Source organism: Anomalospiza imberbis, chromosome 4 (genome assembly GCF_031753505.1).
Source record: "Anomalospiza imberbis isolate Cuckoo-Finch-1a 21T00152 chromosome 4, ASM3175350v1, whole genome shotgun sequence".
Taxonomy (NCBI): domain Eukaryota; kingdom Metazoa; phylum Chordata; class Aves; order Passeriformes; family Viduidae; genus Anomalospiza; species Anomalospiza imberbis.
This window is the reverse complement of record NC_089684.1, coordinates 39,282,592-39,302,384: the sequence shown is the minus strand read 5'-3', so window position 1 is coordinate 39,302,384 and position 19,793 is coordinate 39,282,592. Positions and strand designations below refer to the sequence as shown.

General features: G+C 42.7%; 2 protein-coding genes across 2 annotated transcripts; one reads left to right on the top strand and one right to left on the bottom strand.

Moving 5' to 3' along the window:
* Positions 1–1,179: 1,179 nt before the first annotated feature.
* On the bottom strand, positions 1,180–5,093 carry CETN2 (centrin 2). Its single transcript, XM_068187958.1, has 5 exons — positions 4,958–5,093; positions 3,285–3,440; positions 3,002–3,130; positions 2,762–2,899; positions 1,180–2,526 (listed from the first exon to the last, which is right to left on the bottom strand). Exons 1-5 carry the CDS (start codon positions 4,958–4,960, stop codon positions 2,437–2,439), a joined length of 516 nt encoding a protein of 171 aa, XP_068044059.1. The 5' UTR covers positions 4,961–5,093; the 3' UTR covers positions 1,180–2,436.
* BBS12 (Bardet-Biedl syndrome 12) lies at positions 5,009–18,119 on the top strand. Its single transcript, XM_068187953.1, has 2 exons — positions 5,009–5,251; positions 6,635–18,119. Exons 1-2 carry the CDS (start codon positions 5,009–5,011, stop codon positions 8,768–8,770), a joined length of 2,379 nt encoding a protein of 792 aa, XP_068044054.1. The 3' UTR covers positions 8,771–18,119.
* The last annotated feature ends 1,674 nt before the right edge of the window (positions 18,120–19,793 follow it).

The following is a 19,793-nucleotide window of genomic DNA, read 5'->3' as shown; positions in this document are numbered from 1 at the left end:
AAGAAGCCTTTTTTCTTCTGAACTGTTAGAAGCTGATCGTGTGCTCATTGCTCTAAAAACAAACTCACACCTAATGAAGTGAGAGCACAGCACTCCTTGGCAGTTCCTTGGGTCTTTTTTTCCCTAAAGCCAGCTGAAGATTTGCCTTAGTATGGGATTGCCAGGACTGTGGGACTGTACCGTGGGCCTGAGAGATGATGCAGAAGTTAGAAGCTGCATGTGGGAGATTAAAATTGCCATGCAATTGTCATATTTTCAAATATAACTTGTAAGCAATTTTTTTTTCTCTTGAACTATTTTGTATTTTATTAAAAGCCTGGTACTTTTTCATTTCAAAACATATCTCATTAGAAGACATTTGCAATATTATCTCCCAAGCAGCTGTTTATTGCCCTTACCAATGCTTTGAAATTTAGGTGTTTGCCAGACACAAACTGCAGTTCCACTTTCCTTTCTGTACATTATCTGCCTAGAATGAACACTCAGAGTGAAAACCAGGCTTTTCTGATGGTGCACACAATGAATGTCTGAATTGCAGCCAGCTGAGGGGAATCTGCTGATGCCAGGTAAGGACCCACTCTCGGTGTCAGCATAAGGAGAGGAGGGATGCAAAGGATGGGGTTCACAGCCAGCTGCCAGGCTGAAGAGGGGATGATTTCTCTCACTATCCTGCAAAATAAAGAACCATGAGACATTTGTTAACACTTGCAAGTTTTGTGCTCATTCAGACACTGCTTGACATTCCAGACTTCAGAGATGAATGGGCAAGCCAGAAATAACATTTCACCGTTGTAGTACACATGGCAGGGTTGATTGTGTGGCTTTTTCCTACCTTCAGGGCAGATAATGGGAATAGAACAGGAAGAGAGAAGTGGCATGCATCATAGGTAAACCACAGTCATCAATCTCTTCCTGTGGCAGCATAAAAAAAAGTACAGTCACTCTAATAGGCTCTGGGATTCCCCATAATCAACTAGAACTTCAAATTTCCCTTTCTGAATATATGCGGTTAGTACTAGAAACTTTTAATCATCAGAGTGGAAGAGGAATTACGTGACAGACTACTGCACCTAAGAATTCCTCTCTTAGAAAGAAGAGATAAATGAAAGTGAAAATGTACTTGGTGAGGCATTTAAGACTTTAAAATAATTAAGGGAAAAAGAGAATAAGCACAAAAACTTCTTAACTTGCAAAACAGTTTTATTTCACACTTATACAAAGGTAAGACATTTTAAAACACTTGCAGTACAACAGATTACATCTACAGCCACCATGTTAACAGGGGACTTCTCAGGCTTTTGGAGCTTTACAAGATTTGAAAGTTTAGACGCTGATTGTCTATAAAGGATAAACCCTCCTGCAGAGCAACATAATCAGATAGCAGGCTGTGTGTCACTGCTCTAGATTTCAGAAGGAAATGTGGCTCTCCAATAAGTCCTGGATTGACAGTATATGAAAGAAATACTGAAGAAAATAAAGGTACTCCTAAAAAAAACACCCCAAAACCTGTGATATGTGAAATGGATTTGGACTGCATGAATTTAAATATATTCAGTGCTCCACAGATGTCCATGGTGAGCTACTTTTTCACTTCAGATGCAAGTCCTCTCTGCAGTGTTAACTGTCAACAAGACAAAATTTACTCTAGTGCACCATGGAACTGAACTTTTTAGGTACCTGAAATCCTGGAGTAACAGCAACTCTGTGATGTCTGGGGAGTAAAAACAATGGCACAAGATGTTGCCTGGTTATAAACAATAAACTTTGGTCATCCAAGCAGGTTACAATCAACTTTCATTTTGGTTTCAGGTGATCAGATAAACACAAGAACATCTATGGATGGCATAGAGCTCCAAAGGAAGAACCAAATCTACATTTGCTTTCCATTAAATCCAAAAACAACTTGCCATAGGAAAACAGTGTTTCATACAGAAATACAGACAAATATACAATTAATTTTAGAGTCTTTCATGGAAATAAACAACAGGAGACAAATACCAAAAGATAACCTAAAAAACCTTGAAAGGAATAAAAAATACTGTGCTTGTCCCTTCAATGAGTAGCCTTAGGGAAGGCAAAGTAGCCTTTCCCAGGAGCAGTGGGCATCTTCACATCTAAAGTGAAGTATCTTTTAGTTAAATAGTAAAACACAGTAGTTTTTATCCAAAATGGCAATCAGGGAAGTTGTTATGTTAGAGGGGAAGGGACCCTGCCTTGCAGTATCTTCCTTGACTTATGCAGTATCTCATTTTGGCAGTCTTGGGTACTGCAGCCCTCCTTCCCCAATTATCTTTGTTGAAAAAGAGAAATAAACCAAAAAAATCTGCTCTTTCAGACTTCATTCATATAGCAGAAAACGTGCAGGAGGCACAAGCCCAGTTTTTAAACCTTTTCCAGGTTATCTTTTGGACCAGCTGTATAGCAAGGCAACAGATATTAGTATAAGCTAGTTTTCTTCATGATTCTCAAAAATTCTTGCTCGCTTACTTCTCCATCTCCATCTCGATCAGCTTCATCAATCATTTCCTACAAAACACAGTGTACATTTGATCAGGCACTGGACTCTAAACACAAGATATTCCACTTGTTAAAACAACAATAAATCAGAGGCACTTCATATGAAAACAACTATGTATTTGACTGCTTTTCATATTTCTGACCTCTCAGCCCTTTTGGTATAGGACTAAATTCCCACCCAATCCGTAGGAGCTACAGGAATAATCTGTGCCTGTTAGAAAAGCTCTGGCAAATCAGATTTTACCTGAAGTTCTTCATCTGTTAAATTTTCTCCCAGCTCCTTGGCAACCCTTTTCAGGTTTTTGAATGAAATTTTTCCTGTGCCATCATCATCAAATAATCGGAAAGCTTTCAGGATTTCTTCTTTTGAATCCTTTTCGCTCTAAACCAAGAATAAAGCATATGTTAATCAGAAAACCTCTGACACTGAGAGGTTATGACTGACACTTATGCTGCCACAAGAATTTCTGCCAAGAATTCCTACCATTTTTTGTGTCATCATAGCCAAAAAGTCTTCAAAATTGATGGTGCCACTCCCTTCCTTGTCAATGTCTGCTATCATCTTCTTAATCTCTTCCTTCTTTGGCTCAAAGCCTAAGGCACGCATTGCAACCTGTGCCAAAATACCAAAACCAATTCTGTAAGGAGGCCACCAGAGTCTTGGTGTAAGAGCTGAGCTAAGGGTTGGACAAATATAAAAAGCAGCTACAATTTTGAGATCAAAGATATTTTCACCTCAGAAGGAAAAGAAAAAAAAGTTTGAAAACCTTCAGTTCTTTTATGTCAATGCTTCCAGACCCATCAGTGTCAAACAAATCAAAAGCTTCTCTGATCTCCTGCCTTTGCTCTTCTGTAAGTTCAGGTTTCAAGCCACTTTTCTTCCGCTGGGCTGTACCTAAGCCAGGTTTTCTATAGTTGGATGCCTTCAGAAAGTGAAGGGAGAGAACAGATAAGAAACAGCACATTCCTGGGAGAATTTAAAATACACTTAATTATAAATGACAACAGTAACACTATAGAGGTGAGAGACATTCCTTGATGCAAGTGGTAGACATTGAGTCTCTATGTAAATTTCCTTAGGTTATTGTAGAAAGAAACAAAGAGATTTTGCTCCTGGGGAATGTGGATTTGGGCTCCCTGTTTTCTGTTTTAAACTGAAAGATTATCAATTCAAGGAACAATGCCAAAAAAAACAGGTGGGCGGCCTGAAAATGAACACTCCACTGAAGTGACCATGACCCTCTGCACCTCCTGCCAGTTGCCTTTCCTGCAGGTTTATGTGAAAAATATGAGTACAGCATCCTCACAGCTAAAGAGGGTGGTTGCTTAGGGTTTTGGCTGCAAATGAGACTCAAAATCAGCCACTCCTATGGGAGAAAAGTTTAAAGGGAGCTGTGTGGCACCAGGCTGCCTGTCCATTGAGTAGATGTGGAGCCAGGCAGCAACATCCAGTGGGAGCAGTGAGATCAACACACAATCTGTCCCATAAGGACAACTAATCTGCTTGTGCTGAGCTGGTGCATCGTTTTCCAGGACACTTCCGAGACCTTTCCTGCCTCTGGTGTAAGCCAGTGCAGTATAGAGTGTCCCCCCCCAATCCATAAAGTAGGGAAAATGCCTTCCTCAAGTACAGTTTTGTTTTTAAATCAGCAGCAGACAGATTTTCGTCCTGCAGCCTTGAATCTGCACGGAATCTTGGAAGGAAAGGCAGGCAGTCCCTCGCACCCGCAGCTCCAAGTGAGTAGGCTTCATAGAAGTAAATAAAACAAGCACAGAGCGAGGAATTTGTTACCTAGTTACTGCTGACCAGTGTCTTGCCTCTGCTGAATTGTTAACATGTTTAGGGCTGGGATCTCTCTTTTAATTCAAAAGATTCCATTTTCTTCTATTTTTTAACAAAATTTCGTTTTTCAGTGTGATCTGTCCCTCCCAGACTGGACTGCAAAGCCATTTGTCTGGCTCACCCCTGACTTCCCTCTGCTATTAACACACGTATCAGACTTTTTATATGCTGCTCCGGGAAGAAGACACACGAGACCTTTTCCTGGCTACGGAGACTTATTGTGCCATTTATTTCACATCTGAGCTGTGCAAATCCCTTTCAGGTTCCACCTCCGGGCCTGGCCGGTGCCATTCCAACAACGCTGCGGGCCCCGAACGATGCGGAGGTCTGTGAGCTGTGCTAAGAAGAACCAGGCATGCCGAAAGCAGGTGACGTATTTTGCGAATCCCGGTGTTTTTCCGGGCGTGTCTTTCCCGTTGGAGTGGGGGGGGGCCTCTCCGGGATGTGCTGTGTGAGGTAACCGGGCAGCAACGACGGCCTGGACAGGGGTGGAACCTGAGGGGGTTTGCACAACGCACGGTGTCGGCGGGAGGGGGCGGAGGGGCTCGGGGGAGGCGGCGGTGGGAAGGGAGCCCGCGGCGGGGAGGGCGCGCTCACCATCCGGCCGGGAATGCCGCTCCGGGCTGGGACCGGACGGGACGGAATGTGATGGGACGGGAGCTCCGCACCGCCGCGCGCAACCGACACGCGCCGCCCAGCCGACCAATGAGCGGGCGAAACGAGCGCGGGAAGCCGCCCCCCTCGCGGCGCCGGCCAATGACAGCGCGGCGTGCCCGTGAGGGACAGCTGAGGGAGCGCGGGGGCGGGCCCGCCCGCGAGGAGCCTGAGGGAGCGGCGGCCGTGTCCAGGCAACTCCGTGTCCAGGGAAGCGTCGGCAGCGCGGCCCCTCCGGTGAGACACCCGCACCGGCCCGCCGGGCACCCTCCGGGCCGCAGGAAGCGGCCAGGCCGCCGCCAATGCAGTTCCGGTGTGTCCGCTCCGGGCGGCTTCCCCCCGGCCGTGTGGAGCAGGCGGGCCAGGACGCGCTTCCTCTCCCTAGCAATACTACGACATAATATTCAAATAGACTTTCGCTGTGAGGGATGGGAAAAAAAAAAAAAAAAAAAAAAAAAAAAAAAAAAAAAAAAAAAAAAACAAAAAAAAAAACACCTTTTTGGATTTGGAATAGCTACGCAAAGGGGCATTTAGGGAGCTGGAATAAATGATGTGAATAAATTCCAGTACCTGAAGGGAACTTACAGGAAAGATGGGACAGGACTATTTACAAGGGCATATAGTGATGGGACAAGGGGGGATGGGTTCAAACTGGCAGGCAGTCGATTTAGATTGGATATCAGGAAGAAAATCTTTATTGTGAAGGGGTGACAGACTGGAACAGGTTGCCCAGAGAAGTTGTGGATGCCCCATCCCTGGAAGTGGCCAATGCCAGGTCTCTGAGCAACCTGGGATAGTGGAAGATGATCCTGCCCATGGCAGGGGGGTTGAAACTGGATGATCTTTAAGGTCGCTTCCCACCCAGACCATTCTGTGATTCTGTGATTTGAACCTGAGCATAGGAGTTACAGGAGCCAGGGTTCTCAATTCTTGGTGTATATACTTCATTATTCAAAAAGGGACCTTTATTTTAATCCACGTCTTCTGCCATGGGACCATGGTGTGGAAGAGATTTTGAGGGAAAGAAGATTTCTTTTTGGTGTGTTAAGAATTAATAGTTGGTCAAAACTTTAAAGTGCCGGCAGTTTATAAGTTATGAAGAAGTGACATTGCTTTTATTTTGCTTAATGAATTATTCATGCATGTTAATTGGATTAAACACAATTTGGAATAAAATATGTTTTTCCAGACTTGTAGGTTAAAGTCAGCATGGTATGACTGTTGTTACCAAGAAGGATCTGCACAGAGCTCTTGAGTTTGGCATGTAATTTGTCCATTCTGCCCTAATGAACTTTTGCCCTAAGTAAGGCAAATAACTGAAATTCCAGACATCAGGGCGGGAGGAGGTGGTAGTTCCACACAGCCTGTACTGCTGGAAGTGTGTAAGAAACCATGGGAATTAGCAGCTCTTTACTATCAGCCAGCCAGAAACAATTCCATGGTATTTTAACAGTGCCCCATTTCAGCAACTCTGCCCATTGATTTCTCATAATAAGTGTACGGGAAGAAAGCTGTATATGGAAGAAAGCCGTGTTCAGGGGTAGACTGTTAAATTATTTTTTTGGTGTTGTGTTCTGGTGTCCTGTGAGGATGGGGCAGTAATTTGTCATCTGTTCACAGATGCTGCCCACTGCCATGGCTTTCAGGGATGTGAATGCCAGGAGACACATTGGACTCCAGAAACTCTCAACCTTAGCATCCACTGGGAGAACATTCCTGGGGCCAATGAAATCACATAAATTCATTGTGGATGAAGTCACCAACCAGAGCACATTGATTTGTTCTGCTGTTAGGCTGATTGAAAGTTTGGATTTGACAAGTGCTGTTGGACAGCTTCTTAACGAAACCATTCAGGCTCAGAACAAGGAGTTTAAGACGGGGATGAGTACCCTGTTGTTCCTGGTTGGAGCCTGGAGTAATGCTGTGGTGGAGTGCCTCCAGCAGAACGTTCCTGTTCCAGCAATCTTGTCTGTGATGTCTGAGGGGTTGAACTCTTGCTGTGAGAGAGTCCAGTGTCTTCAAATACCAATACATGATGTAAAGAAAGAGCTTTGTTCTAGCAGAGTTAGGCCAAAGGCTTTTGAAAGCAAAATTGGCCAAATTGGACATGATGGTCTTACAAATCCTTGGAATTTGCTGTGTTTTCAGACAGATATTTCTGCAACAGAAGAGGTAATTCCAATAAATTCTTGTTCCCATCAAGGAGATGATTGTAATTTTAACAAGTTCCTGGTTTCACCCTTGGCTGGCTTTGGTTCGGTGGCTTCTATTGTCAAGGCAGTGGGTGACGAAAGTTCATCTGCGCCGTCTGGAAGTGGTGTTACTGCACCCAGCTATGTCACACGGAAGTTAACCCACAGCAGGCACTTCAGCACTCTAGGGAAAAGCCCTTTTGCAAGTCAGCAAGGTAATTTCCAGAGACACCTTTCAGGACCAGCAGCAGATCTGTGCGGATGTTGTGGTTTAGGACACCTGGCAGTGGCTCTGAGCCATGGAAACCAGACCAGCGTGAAACTTCTACAAAGCATTGCTGCTTATCAGCAAGGGAGAGCGGAGTGCAGTGGCTCTTCCCAGGTTAATATCGCAGAGATTGTGACGTGCTGTGTGCTGGGCCTGCCCGAGAGCTATTCCTGTGTCTCCCCAGGCTTTGTCACATTAGTGTCACCAGAGCAAGCCACAGTCATCAAACACTTTGCAGACAAACCCCTCAGGATTCTGCTGGTGGATGGTGACCTCACGGAGGGGTACCGACACTTAGGCTTTAACAGACCACCTAATGTAAGGACCATATGGGAGTGTCCCAATCCACAGGGAGGCAGGGCAGGAGATGTGTGGCTGAGTAGAATGTCGGATATACTGATAAGCTTTGAAGTAAACCTGGTTTTGGTCAAAGGAAACGTGTGCAAAAACTTCATGGAAAGGTGCATCGCCAGCAGGATACTGGTAATCGGCTGTGTGGCTCGGGATGTGCTGTGTGCCTTCGAGTCAGCCACTGGTGCCCAGGCAGTGTCGTACCTGAGCCAGCTGAACGCTTCCTGTATCAGGAATGGGGCCTGGGCGGAGCTATGGAAGACCGGGGATGGGCGCGCGGTGGATCTGGGTGAGCTGCTGCCGGCGCGGATCAGCGCGGGAGGCATCCCCCTGCTCACGGCCGTGCTCACCACTGCCCTGCCTTCCAAGGCGCAGCTCCTCGAGGACCAGTTCTGGACTTTGCTGTATCGACTCCATCATGCTCTAAAGGACGGGAAGGTTTTCCCTGGGGGCGGTGCAGTGGAGCTCTTGTGCCTCAGTCACATCCAGGCGCTCGCAGAGCAGCCCAAGCGACCGGGAAACGACAAAGAGCTTCCCAGTCCCTGGCTGGCAGAGTATAAATCCATTGTGCTCCAGGCACTGGCAAGTGGCTGGAAGCGGTACCTCTCCGTGCTCCTGTGTAACACGGCGAAGGCCAGCTCGGAGCTGGAAGCAGGTGCCTCCGTGGATTATCATCTCCAGAAAGCAGCGGCCTGTGGCTCTCCCTCAGCTTACCTTTTGGAAGAGTTTAGGAGAGGTGGAGTGCTCAGGGGTGGCTCTGAACCCTCCCCTGACCAAGTCACAGATTTAAAGGTTTGTGATAACGTTGCAGCCAAGACAGAGGCGTGGAGGAGAGCTCTGGACCTCGTGCTGCTGGTGCTTCAAACTGATGCCGAAATTATCACAGGTCCCAGAAGGAATCAGATCCTGAATTCGCCTGTGTCAAGCGAATTTATGTTTTTGTAAGATTTTGAGGATTTGTAAGTCCATGAGTCAAATTTGTAAGTCCATGGGAGAAGCCCGGGTGCAACCTACATTGTCTTTATAAAGCAAACAGTGAGATGTGATTGTGACTTTAAAATGTAACAGCAGAAGTCAGAATGAGAGACAGTCACAAGGTAATTTCTTATTTCTAGAAATGAGAATTAAATAACAAACAAAAACCACTAGTGGGCTTATCTCTAACCCAGACCATGCATTTCTAGCTAATGGTATTGCCTGTAGGGATGTCCCCTAATGTCTTCTGAAGAAAGGTGGAGATTTCTTACATTGCATCGCTGTACTTGTGTTAAATGAAAGAATATACTGTAATTATTTCTTAATTAATACCTTGTTCTTAATTTCTGTACACTGCAAACATGAGTTGAACTTGAAATAACGTGAGTGTTACATTTTATACTGAGAGATTGTATGAACTGATTCTATTTTTGCATATTTATATGGTCCATACATCTCCGATTTCCCAATATATACCCTCTGGAATTTCTCTGTTTTTGACCAATTCAGGCTGAATCCTTCCTTTTGGTATTACAGGCTGGATGCATATCTACACAAAATTTTCTTTTACATTGCCAACTGGATTTTTAGATCATTTCCATGGTGTCTTTCAGCTATCCTTGCAGAGAGGAAAATGTTGCTGTAAGTTTTAGGTGCTGGCTAACAACTGGGAACGAACCTCTCCTGGTGACTGAGGCACGGCATTTTTGCTGTGTTACAGCACTGACAGTTTGAAAGCTGGGCACTGGAGAGCTGGCACTTCAGTGCAAGAGAGAGGTGTGTAACTATGGAGATATTTTTTTCTGAACTTGGCATTCTGAGTCACACTGAAAGTGAAATGTCTCACCAGTCTGGTGAAAATAGAATGGAAAACGAATGGAAATGGTGATGCTTAAGAGAATCCTTGCATTCAAGAACTTTCTCATTAAAATGCTCATGGCTGGTAGCACAGATAATGAAATTCATGCACAAATAAAGTTTAGATACTTATTGGGAGTATGTCTGTATTAAAGTCATGTTACATTTCTGACCTGAAACTAAATACTGTGTTTTTCTATCAGATCCCAGAATTTGGTGGATTTTGGCAAAATACTATAGGAGCTTATCATTTTAATTTGGAACAGTAGTTCCTAGCAGCATAAGGATCTCATTAGATTACAGTTTTGATCATCTGCCGTTATTATTTTCATTATTAAAAGGTTGGCAATTTAATGTGTAGCTTCTAGGCCACACTCTTGATGTACCAAGATGTGAGAAAGAGTCTGGTAGATCAAAAAAGACAAAAGGAGCTGGGGGCTATTAAGTGAGAATGAAATGGAAACACAACATAGAAATAAATATAAACAGACTCTGCTGCTCTGCAAGTGTTTGCAGCTCATGTTTGACTTTACACTGTTTTTCTTGAGCCTCCTGTGCTGAGCATTGCATAACCCCTGTTCCCAGGGAAAGATCCACTTGGACTTTATTTGAATAATAGAGTGAAGTGTGTTATGGAAAATCTGCAGACAGGAATTGTATTGATGTGGTCCAACATCTATTTATGGGACTCTTAGACACTAGGAGCTGACACACCAAATGTTGAGAAAGTCCAAAATGATGTAATTTTTCCAATCAGGCTTTTGAAAAGCACATAATGATATATTTAAACGTTGTGATGCCAAACCAGGACAAGAGGTTTTCAAAAAAGCTGTCAGATGTTACATTTTGATTAATTAACGCCTGCTTTTCTATAGGCCAACGAAATGGAACAATTTGTAAACTAGGTACATCTTGTATCCTGGGTTACTTAAAATTCTGTCTTTCATATGCATAGAAGATTACCATGCAAGCTCTTCTCAAGGCATCCTCTCCTGCAATTTGGAATACAATATACCGGTGTGGCTCCCTCAGCCTCAGATCTCCTAAAGCTCTCTGCACCATGGAGCGGAGATCCTGTGCCTGTGTGCCATGGCGCTCGGCACAGAAACTATTTCAACATCTGCCACAGGCGATTTCAGCTCCTGCCAGGCAGAGGCTCCTCCTCTGGACACAAAGGCTGTTTTTGTAGAGCATGGTGTGATGGCAGAGCTAAGCTTTTACATGTGATGTGCTTGGGGAACTGGGAAGTGGCTGAGATTTCAGGAGTTGGCACATCTTGCTCCCCGCTGGAACCAAGTCCCAGTCAGGTGCCTTGTTTCTCCCTTGCATCCCAGTATCATCATTCCCAGCTCAGTCCACCTTCTGTTTGGGGGTGATGGCATTGTATTTCATATTTCTCTTTATAAAACAAATTTTTAGGCCTCTGCACCTTGAGAATTTCCTGAAATGTAGTAGAGGTCTCCTTAATCATAGCAACGAGACCCTTGTCCCAAGCTGAGCCAGCCTGGAGGGCACAGCCACCTGCAAACTCTTTCCCTGTGAGTGACATGGACCAGTGATCTGTGGCTGTCAGGAGGCACCTGAGAGTTTGCCTGCTACCAGGTGTGCTGAAAATGTGAGCTGGGAAATGTAGGAGACTGTGAGCCTACAGTGCTCCCCAGGTAGGCAAAGAAGCGACTCCGGGAAGAAGAGGAGAAAACTGTTAAGACTGTTTGTTTGCATGGAACTTCTTTAGATACCCTAGACCAGGGCTCATGGAGAGGCTGGGAGAACATTTTCCCTTTTCTTTAGAGGAGAGAGTTGGAGAGGGCAATCAAATCTAGGAGAAAAGTTATGGAGTGACAAGAGATTTTCAGCTCTGCTCATAAGGATGAAGCGACTGGCAGGCCTGAGTCATCCCATAAGTCACACTGTCAGCAAAAAATCATTCTGAAGAATGGGAAGAACTGACCTTCTTCCATGCAAAGCAGGTTGGCTTCCTGTAACCAACTCAGGCAGGTCATCTACAGGAGCTGAACCAACATCACCAGGTGTCAAGTGAATGAAACGTCTTATAACTGTTCGGGGTTTTTTGTATCTTTTTGTGTGTAATCTCTATAAAATTCCTGTGTAAACTCCCTGTTACATGAAAGTGCCAAACTCAAATGGGGCTGAGCTGCTGCTTCAAGAATGGACTTGCTATTCTGGAACCAGCTGAATTGCCAGGACTGCTGTGAACAACAGGCACTTCTGGGAGTAACAGAGACCCATTACAAGCCTGACCATTTGTTTTACCCAGTTTTATTCCTCTCTCTCTGTAATCCTTTCAAGATAATTCCACAACAGCACAGTCACACCATAGTTTGTATGACATAATTTGGAAAAATCTAAAAATTACAAGCTTAATTCTGCCACCTGCCACCAGCATTGTTGCATTAATTAACCATTTATTGCAAAGCTGAAAGACCAAGGCCTTTCTTTTCTAAGTAAGCATGAATAGATCTGCAGCCTTAAAGGGCTTTTTCTTTACAGATGATATTGCTCCAAGAACTAATGTCCACAGGGATGATTCCAGCCCAGGTGACAGAAGAGGGAGAACAGCTCAGGTGCATGCACAAACCAGAGACTAGGGTTGATATTGAATAGTGTGAGGGGAAAAAAGAACACATCCCTCTGTCTGTTTTGGGTTCCTGCCTGTTTATTCTGCTCATAATACCCATTTCTGTAGAGTTTTGAAAAGCACACGCAGTCGTGCTGCTGATCTGGATGCTGGTTTGCTCTGAGTACTGGGGTCCACCTTGTTGCACTGTGTCCCTGAAAACTCTGTAGGGACAAGGGCAGTTTGGGGCAGAGATGCAGAATGGAAGCAGAGAGTAGTTCCCCAGTTTCTCCTTCCATATCAGGCCCTGGATGACTGCTGGGGAGTGGCTTTAATGTCACATTTAATAGAAGCTGGAGTTCCCAGCAGCCATGTGTTCCCATGGTGAGAGGTGTTTGGGAGGAGTCTTTCTCAGAGACTGGAAAGAAAGGCTGGGCCATGATCATGCACAGATGGTGAAAGAGCTCATGTGAAGGGGGAGAAACTAAGGGCTGTATTTGGTTTCTCTGCCTAGCAGAGATTCAAAACAAAAAACTGTTTCGTTCAAAAGGAATTCTTTCCCTGGGGACCAAGTGCTACTCCAAACAATAGGATTATTTTTTTGTTTTTGCAGGAGTAGCAAAGATAGCATGCAGTTTTGATTTAGAAGTAATGGGAAGATTTGCCTTGACTGTGCTTTATTCCAGCTGATATCAGTAGAATGGGGTTTAGCGCTATTCACAACTTTTGTCTGCTGTGTTGTGAGACCAAATATTCAACCAGCACTGCAGATTTGGAGAGATGACTAAAAATAACACAGCTGGTGAACTTATTTATTTCCAAGGTGTAATTTGCATCATTGCTTTCACTGGCTACACTTAAAAACAAAACAAAACCAAACAACAAAAATTTTTATTTGTTAGGACTGGAGAGCCAGAATAACCCCATAGGAGTTGTATAAAATAAATTTTATTTATATATGTACATATATTCACACATTCTGGAGCAGAACACTTTCTCAATCAGCAACCTTAATTTATAGTGTAGTCATACAACTCTGAACTGATTCACCTCCTGTTTATGTCAAAGAAAAACATCAAAATACCTCATTTTTTAGAATAGCTACCTATTATCAGTTTTTTTTTTTTTTCAAAAGACCCTTGTAAAAAAAGGATCCCTCCAATAAACTGAAAGGAATTGTCTCTTGTTTGGGGTATTAATTCCTGTATTCCATCTGCTGCTCCCTGCATTTGCAGATCTGCCTGTGAGTCACAGCTCCAAGATAGGCCTGTACCAGTTTTAGGGGAAGTGAGCACAATTCCACATGTGTAATTCCATAGCAGTATAATGTCTTTGATTCCCTACACTGATGAAAATTAACTGGTATACCTGCAGCAATAGAGAGATGTTGATTAGATCAGGTTAATTAACTGGCAAAACCCTGCTCATATAACATTATTCCAGCTCCCTGAGTATTCCTTGCTCAAGGTAAGGGGCTGTCATTGCTCAGCGCCTCTCACTGCCCTTCATCTCTTGGTTTATGTGAGCACTGTTTAAATAACCACCCAACCATCCCACCCAAATTCTGGTGCTTTCTGGAGCTGTTCAGCTGGGACAGTGTTGCTGGTGGCTGCCAGAAGCCAGGAAACTTGGATGTCATTGGCAGTAAGAGAGCTTTACTGGAGATGAAACCCAAATCTCTCTTTGTTTATCTGAAGTACCAGGCAGTTAACTTGAAAAATGGTCATTTATTGTGACCATGTCTGTGCAATTATTCGGGCATGTAATTGACATCTCAAACACAAGAGCAGTGCTGTAGAAAAGCACTGAGAATTGCCAAATGTCAGAGCAGTAATTGCTATATACGGAGTTACTGTGGCTAATTTGGGAACTGCTCTCACATCTCAGCTCCAGTGCGGGATACTCGGGACTGTTTCCCAGCAGAGCTTGAGGAGACTTCCAGCTTCCCAGATTCCTCTCACAGCCATTCATAAGGCCAGTGAAACTGTGGAAGAAGAGAGAAGTTTCAAGGCCAGGAGAAGCTGGAGGAAATCCAGTGTCTCTTGTTTGTTCATGTCTCATTATTAAACAGGCTTATTATTATTAAAGTGCTGAAGAAAGGCCTTCCAAAAATACAGGAGCTAATTTAAAAGAGCTTTGTCTGTGCCAAGAGGTCCTGCTTGAATTAACTGTGTTTGAATTGTGTTTGCTCACCTTGAATGGGAATTCCCAGATGCTTTTGCTGATGTGTGTGTGTGACAAGATATAATTTCCCAGACATGTTATTCTCAGGAGACTGGAGGGGAAGGGGAAATCACACTTGTGTCCTGAATTAATACAGGTGAATTAATACATGGACCAATCCCTTTCTCATTAAAAACATCGGTGAAGTTTCCGTGGTTTTGGGGATTGGTCCCTGAGAAACTGAATTTTCAAAACCATGATTGTCCTTCTTCTAAATACTGGCAAAGGGTGGCTTTTGGATATTTCTTAGTAGCAAGAAATGCAAAACCAAAGACTGCAAATGACGAGGAGTGCAACTTTCATTAAAAGCCACTCTCTCTCAGATGAACCTCTGATAAGCTGTGGTAGCAATAACCACTGGTTAAGGATGACATGGAGAACATTTCCTTCAGAGATGCGATAGGTTGAGCCATGCTATCCACAGAAGAATTTGATGAGGTTTAGAAGCCCAGCCCATCCCTAGGTTAAGGGATGCCTCCTGCAGAGAATGTCACTTAGGAAGTACAGTCACCTTTGGAAACGGGCACATCCAGGTCTGTCAATCTGTTTCTTATCTTAAGACAGCAAACTCCATAGAGAAGAAACTCTTTACTCTGTTCATATGGTACATAACAAAAGGAGGCCTTGGATAATGATCAGGAGTCAGAATTGTTGTAGGAATGAATGAATGTTTGATTATCTAAGATACAGTTTCTTCACCTCAAAAGAAATTTCCTTGATTTGCAAAGTTGATGAACCTGATGGAATTTCTCTAAAAGCCTTCTCAATTGGCCATATACAATTCTCACAAGTCTGAACTCCATAGGGATAATATCAGAGTAGCTCTTGGAGAGTAATAGTAAACTTTGACAATGAACACCAATGAACACTCTTTTTTGGAATGTAGGGTGAAGATTAAACCACAGCAGTTACAACATGCCAAGCAGAGCTCTGAGGAGTCCTACAGCACGCAGTGCTAACTCAGAGCAGCAGAACAGTTCCTCTACATCCAAGCTGGCAGGACAGAAGGAATGTTGTCTTTTCAAATGCCTGGGAAATTAGGTGAGACCACAGTATATGTGTGAGGGCTTGGAGTTTCACTAATTCTTTTTAACATCTCTTTGAAATAATTCCCCATAATCTGCCGTGGTTTCCTTTGCAAGCCATCTCTTTATTTATGGCTTTAATATTAATCTCCAGCGTTGAGTTTCTGTCTGTTTGTCTTGGTCTGACAAACGTGTTGGAAGTTGCCCCTTGTCACATTTCCTGTATTGCTGATGCAGTGCTGGGTCAGGCAGATTTGTAGCAATAGTTTTAATATTGCAAGCAAAAAATGAACAGACTTTATTGCTGCAGGTTTGAGGAAAATCCTTCCTTCTCCTCTTTGGTTTAGTTGGGGTTCTTTTGGTTGTGGTTTATTTTTTTAAATGGAAACTTAAAATGTTTTTTTTTAGAATTGTACTTTCATCTGTCTGCCTCTTCCCCTGCTCTGTTTGCTCTTGAGTCCCCAAAATTAGCAAGAGTAATGTTCTAGTTTGCAGTGCAGTAGGAAAGAATAACTTGAGTTTCTAAAATGTAATAAACAGTGCAAGACCTGGAACAAGTACAAAACCTTCAGACAAGGTGAAAGCCCCCAGAAGAATACCTCTATTCAAAAAGTCTAGGGATGTCTGCAAATACTGCAAGCAGCTTAAGTCTTGTCCTTTTCCTTCCCAAACATGTGTATTAGGTTTTCCTTTAAAAATACATACTGTATCCTTGAACTCTTCCACACTCCCAGTCAAAGAAGGTAGTATTTCCTCTAGACCAGTTGATTCATACACAAAATAAAAGCTGTGAGACATTATTTTGGTCTTGGTTGTTACCCTCTTGTGATATTGATGGAAAATATTCTCTTTGAAATATTCAAGCTTTAAAACCACCAATCATGTCTAGCTTTTGAGGGTTACCTGGCTCGACATCTCTGGAATTCCACAGGGCTCAAATTCAGTTGTACCTGACCTGATCCAGCTCTGTTTAAAATGTCCCTTATCATCTGGGGCCTGTCTGTGCTGCACAGCAAATCTTATCATGAAGAAATAAAGTGCAGTGTACAGATTTGTGTTTTGGTTTGGAATGGAATTAACTATGATCTTCCCTCCTCTTGGTATTTTTGCAACACAAGATCTACTTTGCAGACTGGGCAAAAAGGTTTTATTTTGTGTAGGAAGCTCAGCTACGGACTTACCTTTCTGTAATGCCTGTAGGTTAAATCAGTGAAGATAAGGCCCTTACATCACACAATCTGTTCTGTACCTGGCTCCCTAAATGCACATGGGATGACTTAGAATAATATGCCTAACAGATCAGGGTAATTTGTTCCTTAAATATAAGCTTTGTCATTTTGGGGTCAAATATGATGGAGTGAGAGACTGTCTGTTGTTTAATGTGTCATCTGTTCCACCTGGGTGACACCCATCTGTCACAGCAGAGGCTAATTTTGTAGCTGTGCTGTTGCCAGCAGCCTGAGAAGGATTCCTTGTGGCATTTATTTACTTCTTTTTATTTGCCTTAAAAGCACAGCTGATTACAGCCTGACTTTCTCTTTGTTGTCAGATGAGAACAGCAGTGAAAATTCCACTGAAATTTAACTTACTGGGAAGGAGCCATAAGTGGTCTAGGATTTATTCTTGGATTGTTTTGCTGTGTCACCATCTTTTATTAGCTGGTAATTTCCTGTTCATCAACGACAAAGCAGTCAAACAGCACATCCTCTGCAGTGGAGGTTGCCCCTGCATGAGTAGCTTTTTGTATTTAAAGTCTAGGCAAGAGAGAATTATTCATAGGGGTAAAAAATATGTGTGGAAGGAAGGGATTAATATTAAGATGATGGCCTCATCATCTGATTTGGCCTCTTAAATCCTTCTGGAAGTGCCAGGTCTAGAAATTCCCCCAGTTAATTTTCTTACAATCCCCTCTGTATACTGTTCTAAGAAAGTTCTGTGAGAATGACTGCAACAGATGAGAAAATGAACTGAGATTTGAATCACATTTGAAATTGGCAGGAAAGTGAGGGGCTTAAAGCCAAGCTCCACAACATCCTCAAATACGGAATATTTGGGATCAAGAGCCCAGTGTTTGCTTCTGAGGAGAACTAGGGCTGCCTGTGATTTGCTGCAATCGATCAGGACTTTGCAGTCCCATCAAAGAAATGTCACTGGGAATGAAGTGCATGGGAGGGAGAGCCACCCTGGAGGCTTGCCTGGGGGACAGCACCAGCTGTGACTGGGATCCCCTTCCTGCTGTTATCTGGTGTGTGGAAAAGCCAGGCTGGAAAATATAATGAATCCATTTTTTTGTTGCTGTTGTTTGTTTTGGTTTTTTTAGGGAGTTGATTAGCAGAGGTTGGCTACAGTTGATAGCAGGGATACCTGTGAGAACTGTGTGACCTGCTCAGACATAATTCTGAAGGCAGTAATTACATATTGCTGAAATTTCAAACCATAATTGGAGATCAGTGTTACGTTGCAGCCTTTTCAGTAATCAGAAGCACCTCAGTTCCACAAGAAATTTTGGAGACAAGTAACCACTTGAAGCCTAAAACTGTTCCATTGTCATTATTGCTCTTTGTTTTCATTTTTAAATCTTGCAATTAGTCTTCTTAAAAAAATAATAAATAAAGCAAAAGGCAAATACAGACCATCTGTGAAACAGAAAGAAATTGTTAAAAGCTGCATCCAAGAGGATCTCTGGGAAGAGTGCCACAACACAATTAAATATTCAGCCAGCACGATATAATTACAAATTAAACATCTCTAAAACAAATTCCACATTGAAAATAAAAATTAATTCTGCTTGTTTCTTTGTGGTAGAGGATCATATTAAACTCAGTTCTAGAAATTACCACCTATCCTGCAAACTGCAAGGTCTGTGGGGTCTGCATGCCCTCCACAGGTGGGGTTTTTTGGAGGGGGCACCTCATGGGGCATTGCTCAAATCCATGTTTCAGTCAAAAGACTGCATTCAGGAGGATTTAGAGCAAGTGTGGAGCTTGCTGTGGTTTTTAGAGGTCTGACATAATGGCAGGTAATGACATTCTGTATTCATGGCATATAGAAATGTGCCTCTTGTTCCAGGAGATGGCTTATTCAGCTCATATCAACTGGATTCATTGAAATAAAGGGCCATTTTATGTTGAGACATAATCATTTTGCACTTAACTAGGACACAGTCTCCAATATATTCTCATTTCTTGCTTTTATCTAAAGGAACATTTTTCTGGCTTAAGCCAGACTGGATCTGATGTCTCTTGGGGCATACTTGAGGTAAAAGTGCTTTCAGCAAAATCATCTAAGTATTTGTAATGACAATTTATGTTATCATTTACTGCTGTATTTGCAGGAGGAACAAATGGAAACTTTAGTCCTTGAAAAAGAAAAGCCAAAAGAATTCTGTAAATAAATGAAATGGATGATGACACAATATTTAAAATTATTGCTGAACAACTTTGTCATTTAAACAATACTCTTTTTTTCTAGGCATGCCCTGCCTTTCACAGAAAAGTGTTATCCTCAGTTTTAGAGGTTAGATCTCTCTGTTAAGTAGATCTGTCCTCTCCATTGAAACCAGAAGTATTCCTAAGAACTGAAGATGACTGTAATGAAACAAAAATCCCCAGAATAAAATTTCTCCATGAAGATCAGATTAATCCTGAGATGGAATAAACAAATTTGTTTCTCAAGAAAGTTGAAAGTAGCTGCAAGAAAATGGTTTAACCTGTCAGGCACAAAATGCTACACCAAACACAACACAGTTTTTGGAACCTTCCTAATTTAAACAAAGAAAAATCCTCTACCTCATATATATAATTCTAAATAAATAATCAGTTACTAAAATGTTTGGAATAGGAAAAACTGATTTTTCTGCTTTGAAGAGGAGCATAACCCAATGGCTTTTAAGGGAAGGCCCATCAGAGTTTCGTTTAGACTTTTGAAACCAATGAAGATGTCCTTGGTAACCACGAGTACTTGCAATAAATGTAAAAATTCAAGCTTTTTTGCTTGCTGATCCAAGGTTTTGTTTTTCTCTTATGACACTGTTGTAGAAATATAAACCATGTATTTCATTGTGAATTTCTTTACTTAGTTCTGGATCTTCAACCTTAGATTTTCTTTTTAGATTTTTCCATACCTCTGAAGGGAGATGATTTAATTTCAGAATTCTGTTTGATGTGCATTGTAAGCTTTACTTTGGTCACAAAAGCTCCTGTTTCTGATTGCAGTTACCACCAGTGTATTTCTTTAACAGAGAGGTTGTCTGGGGAAATAATTGCCATTATTTTTATCCAGTGTATTAATCTCCATACTTCTCAGCTCT

Excerpts from the sequence above, each read along its gene's own strand:
- CETN2 (XM_068187958.1), bottom strand. Across the intron at positions 3,131-3,284 it reads TTGACATAAAAGAACTGAAG|GTTGCAATGCGTGCCTTAGG; the intron begins GTTTTCAAACTT and ends ATTTTGGCACAG. Across the intron at positions 2,527-2,761 it reads TAACAGATGAAGAACTTCAG|GAAATGATTGATGAAGCTGA; the intron begins GTAAAATCTGAT and ends TGTGTTTTGTAG.
- BBS12 (XM_068187953.1), top strand. The coding sequence starts at position 5,009 with ATGGGACGGGAGCTCCGCACCGCCGCGCGCAACCGACACGCGCCGCCC. Across the intron at positions 5,252-6,634 it reads TCGGCAGCGCGGCCCCTCCG|ATGCTGCCCACTGCCATGGC; the intron begins GTGAGACACCCG and ends ATCTGTTCACAG.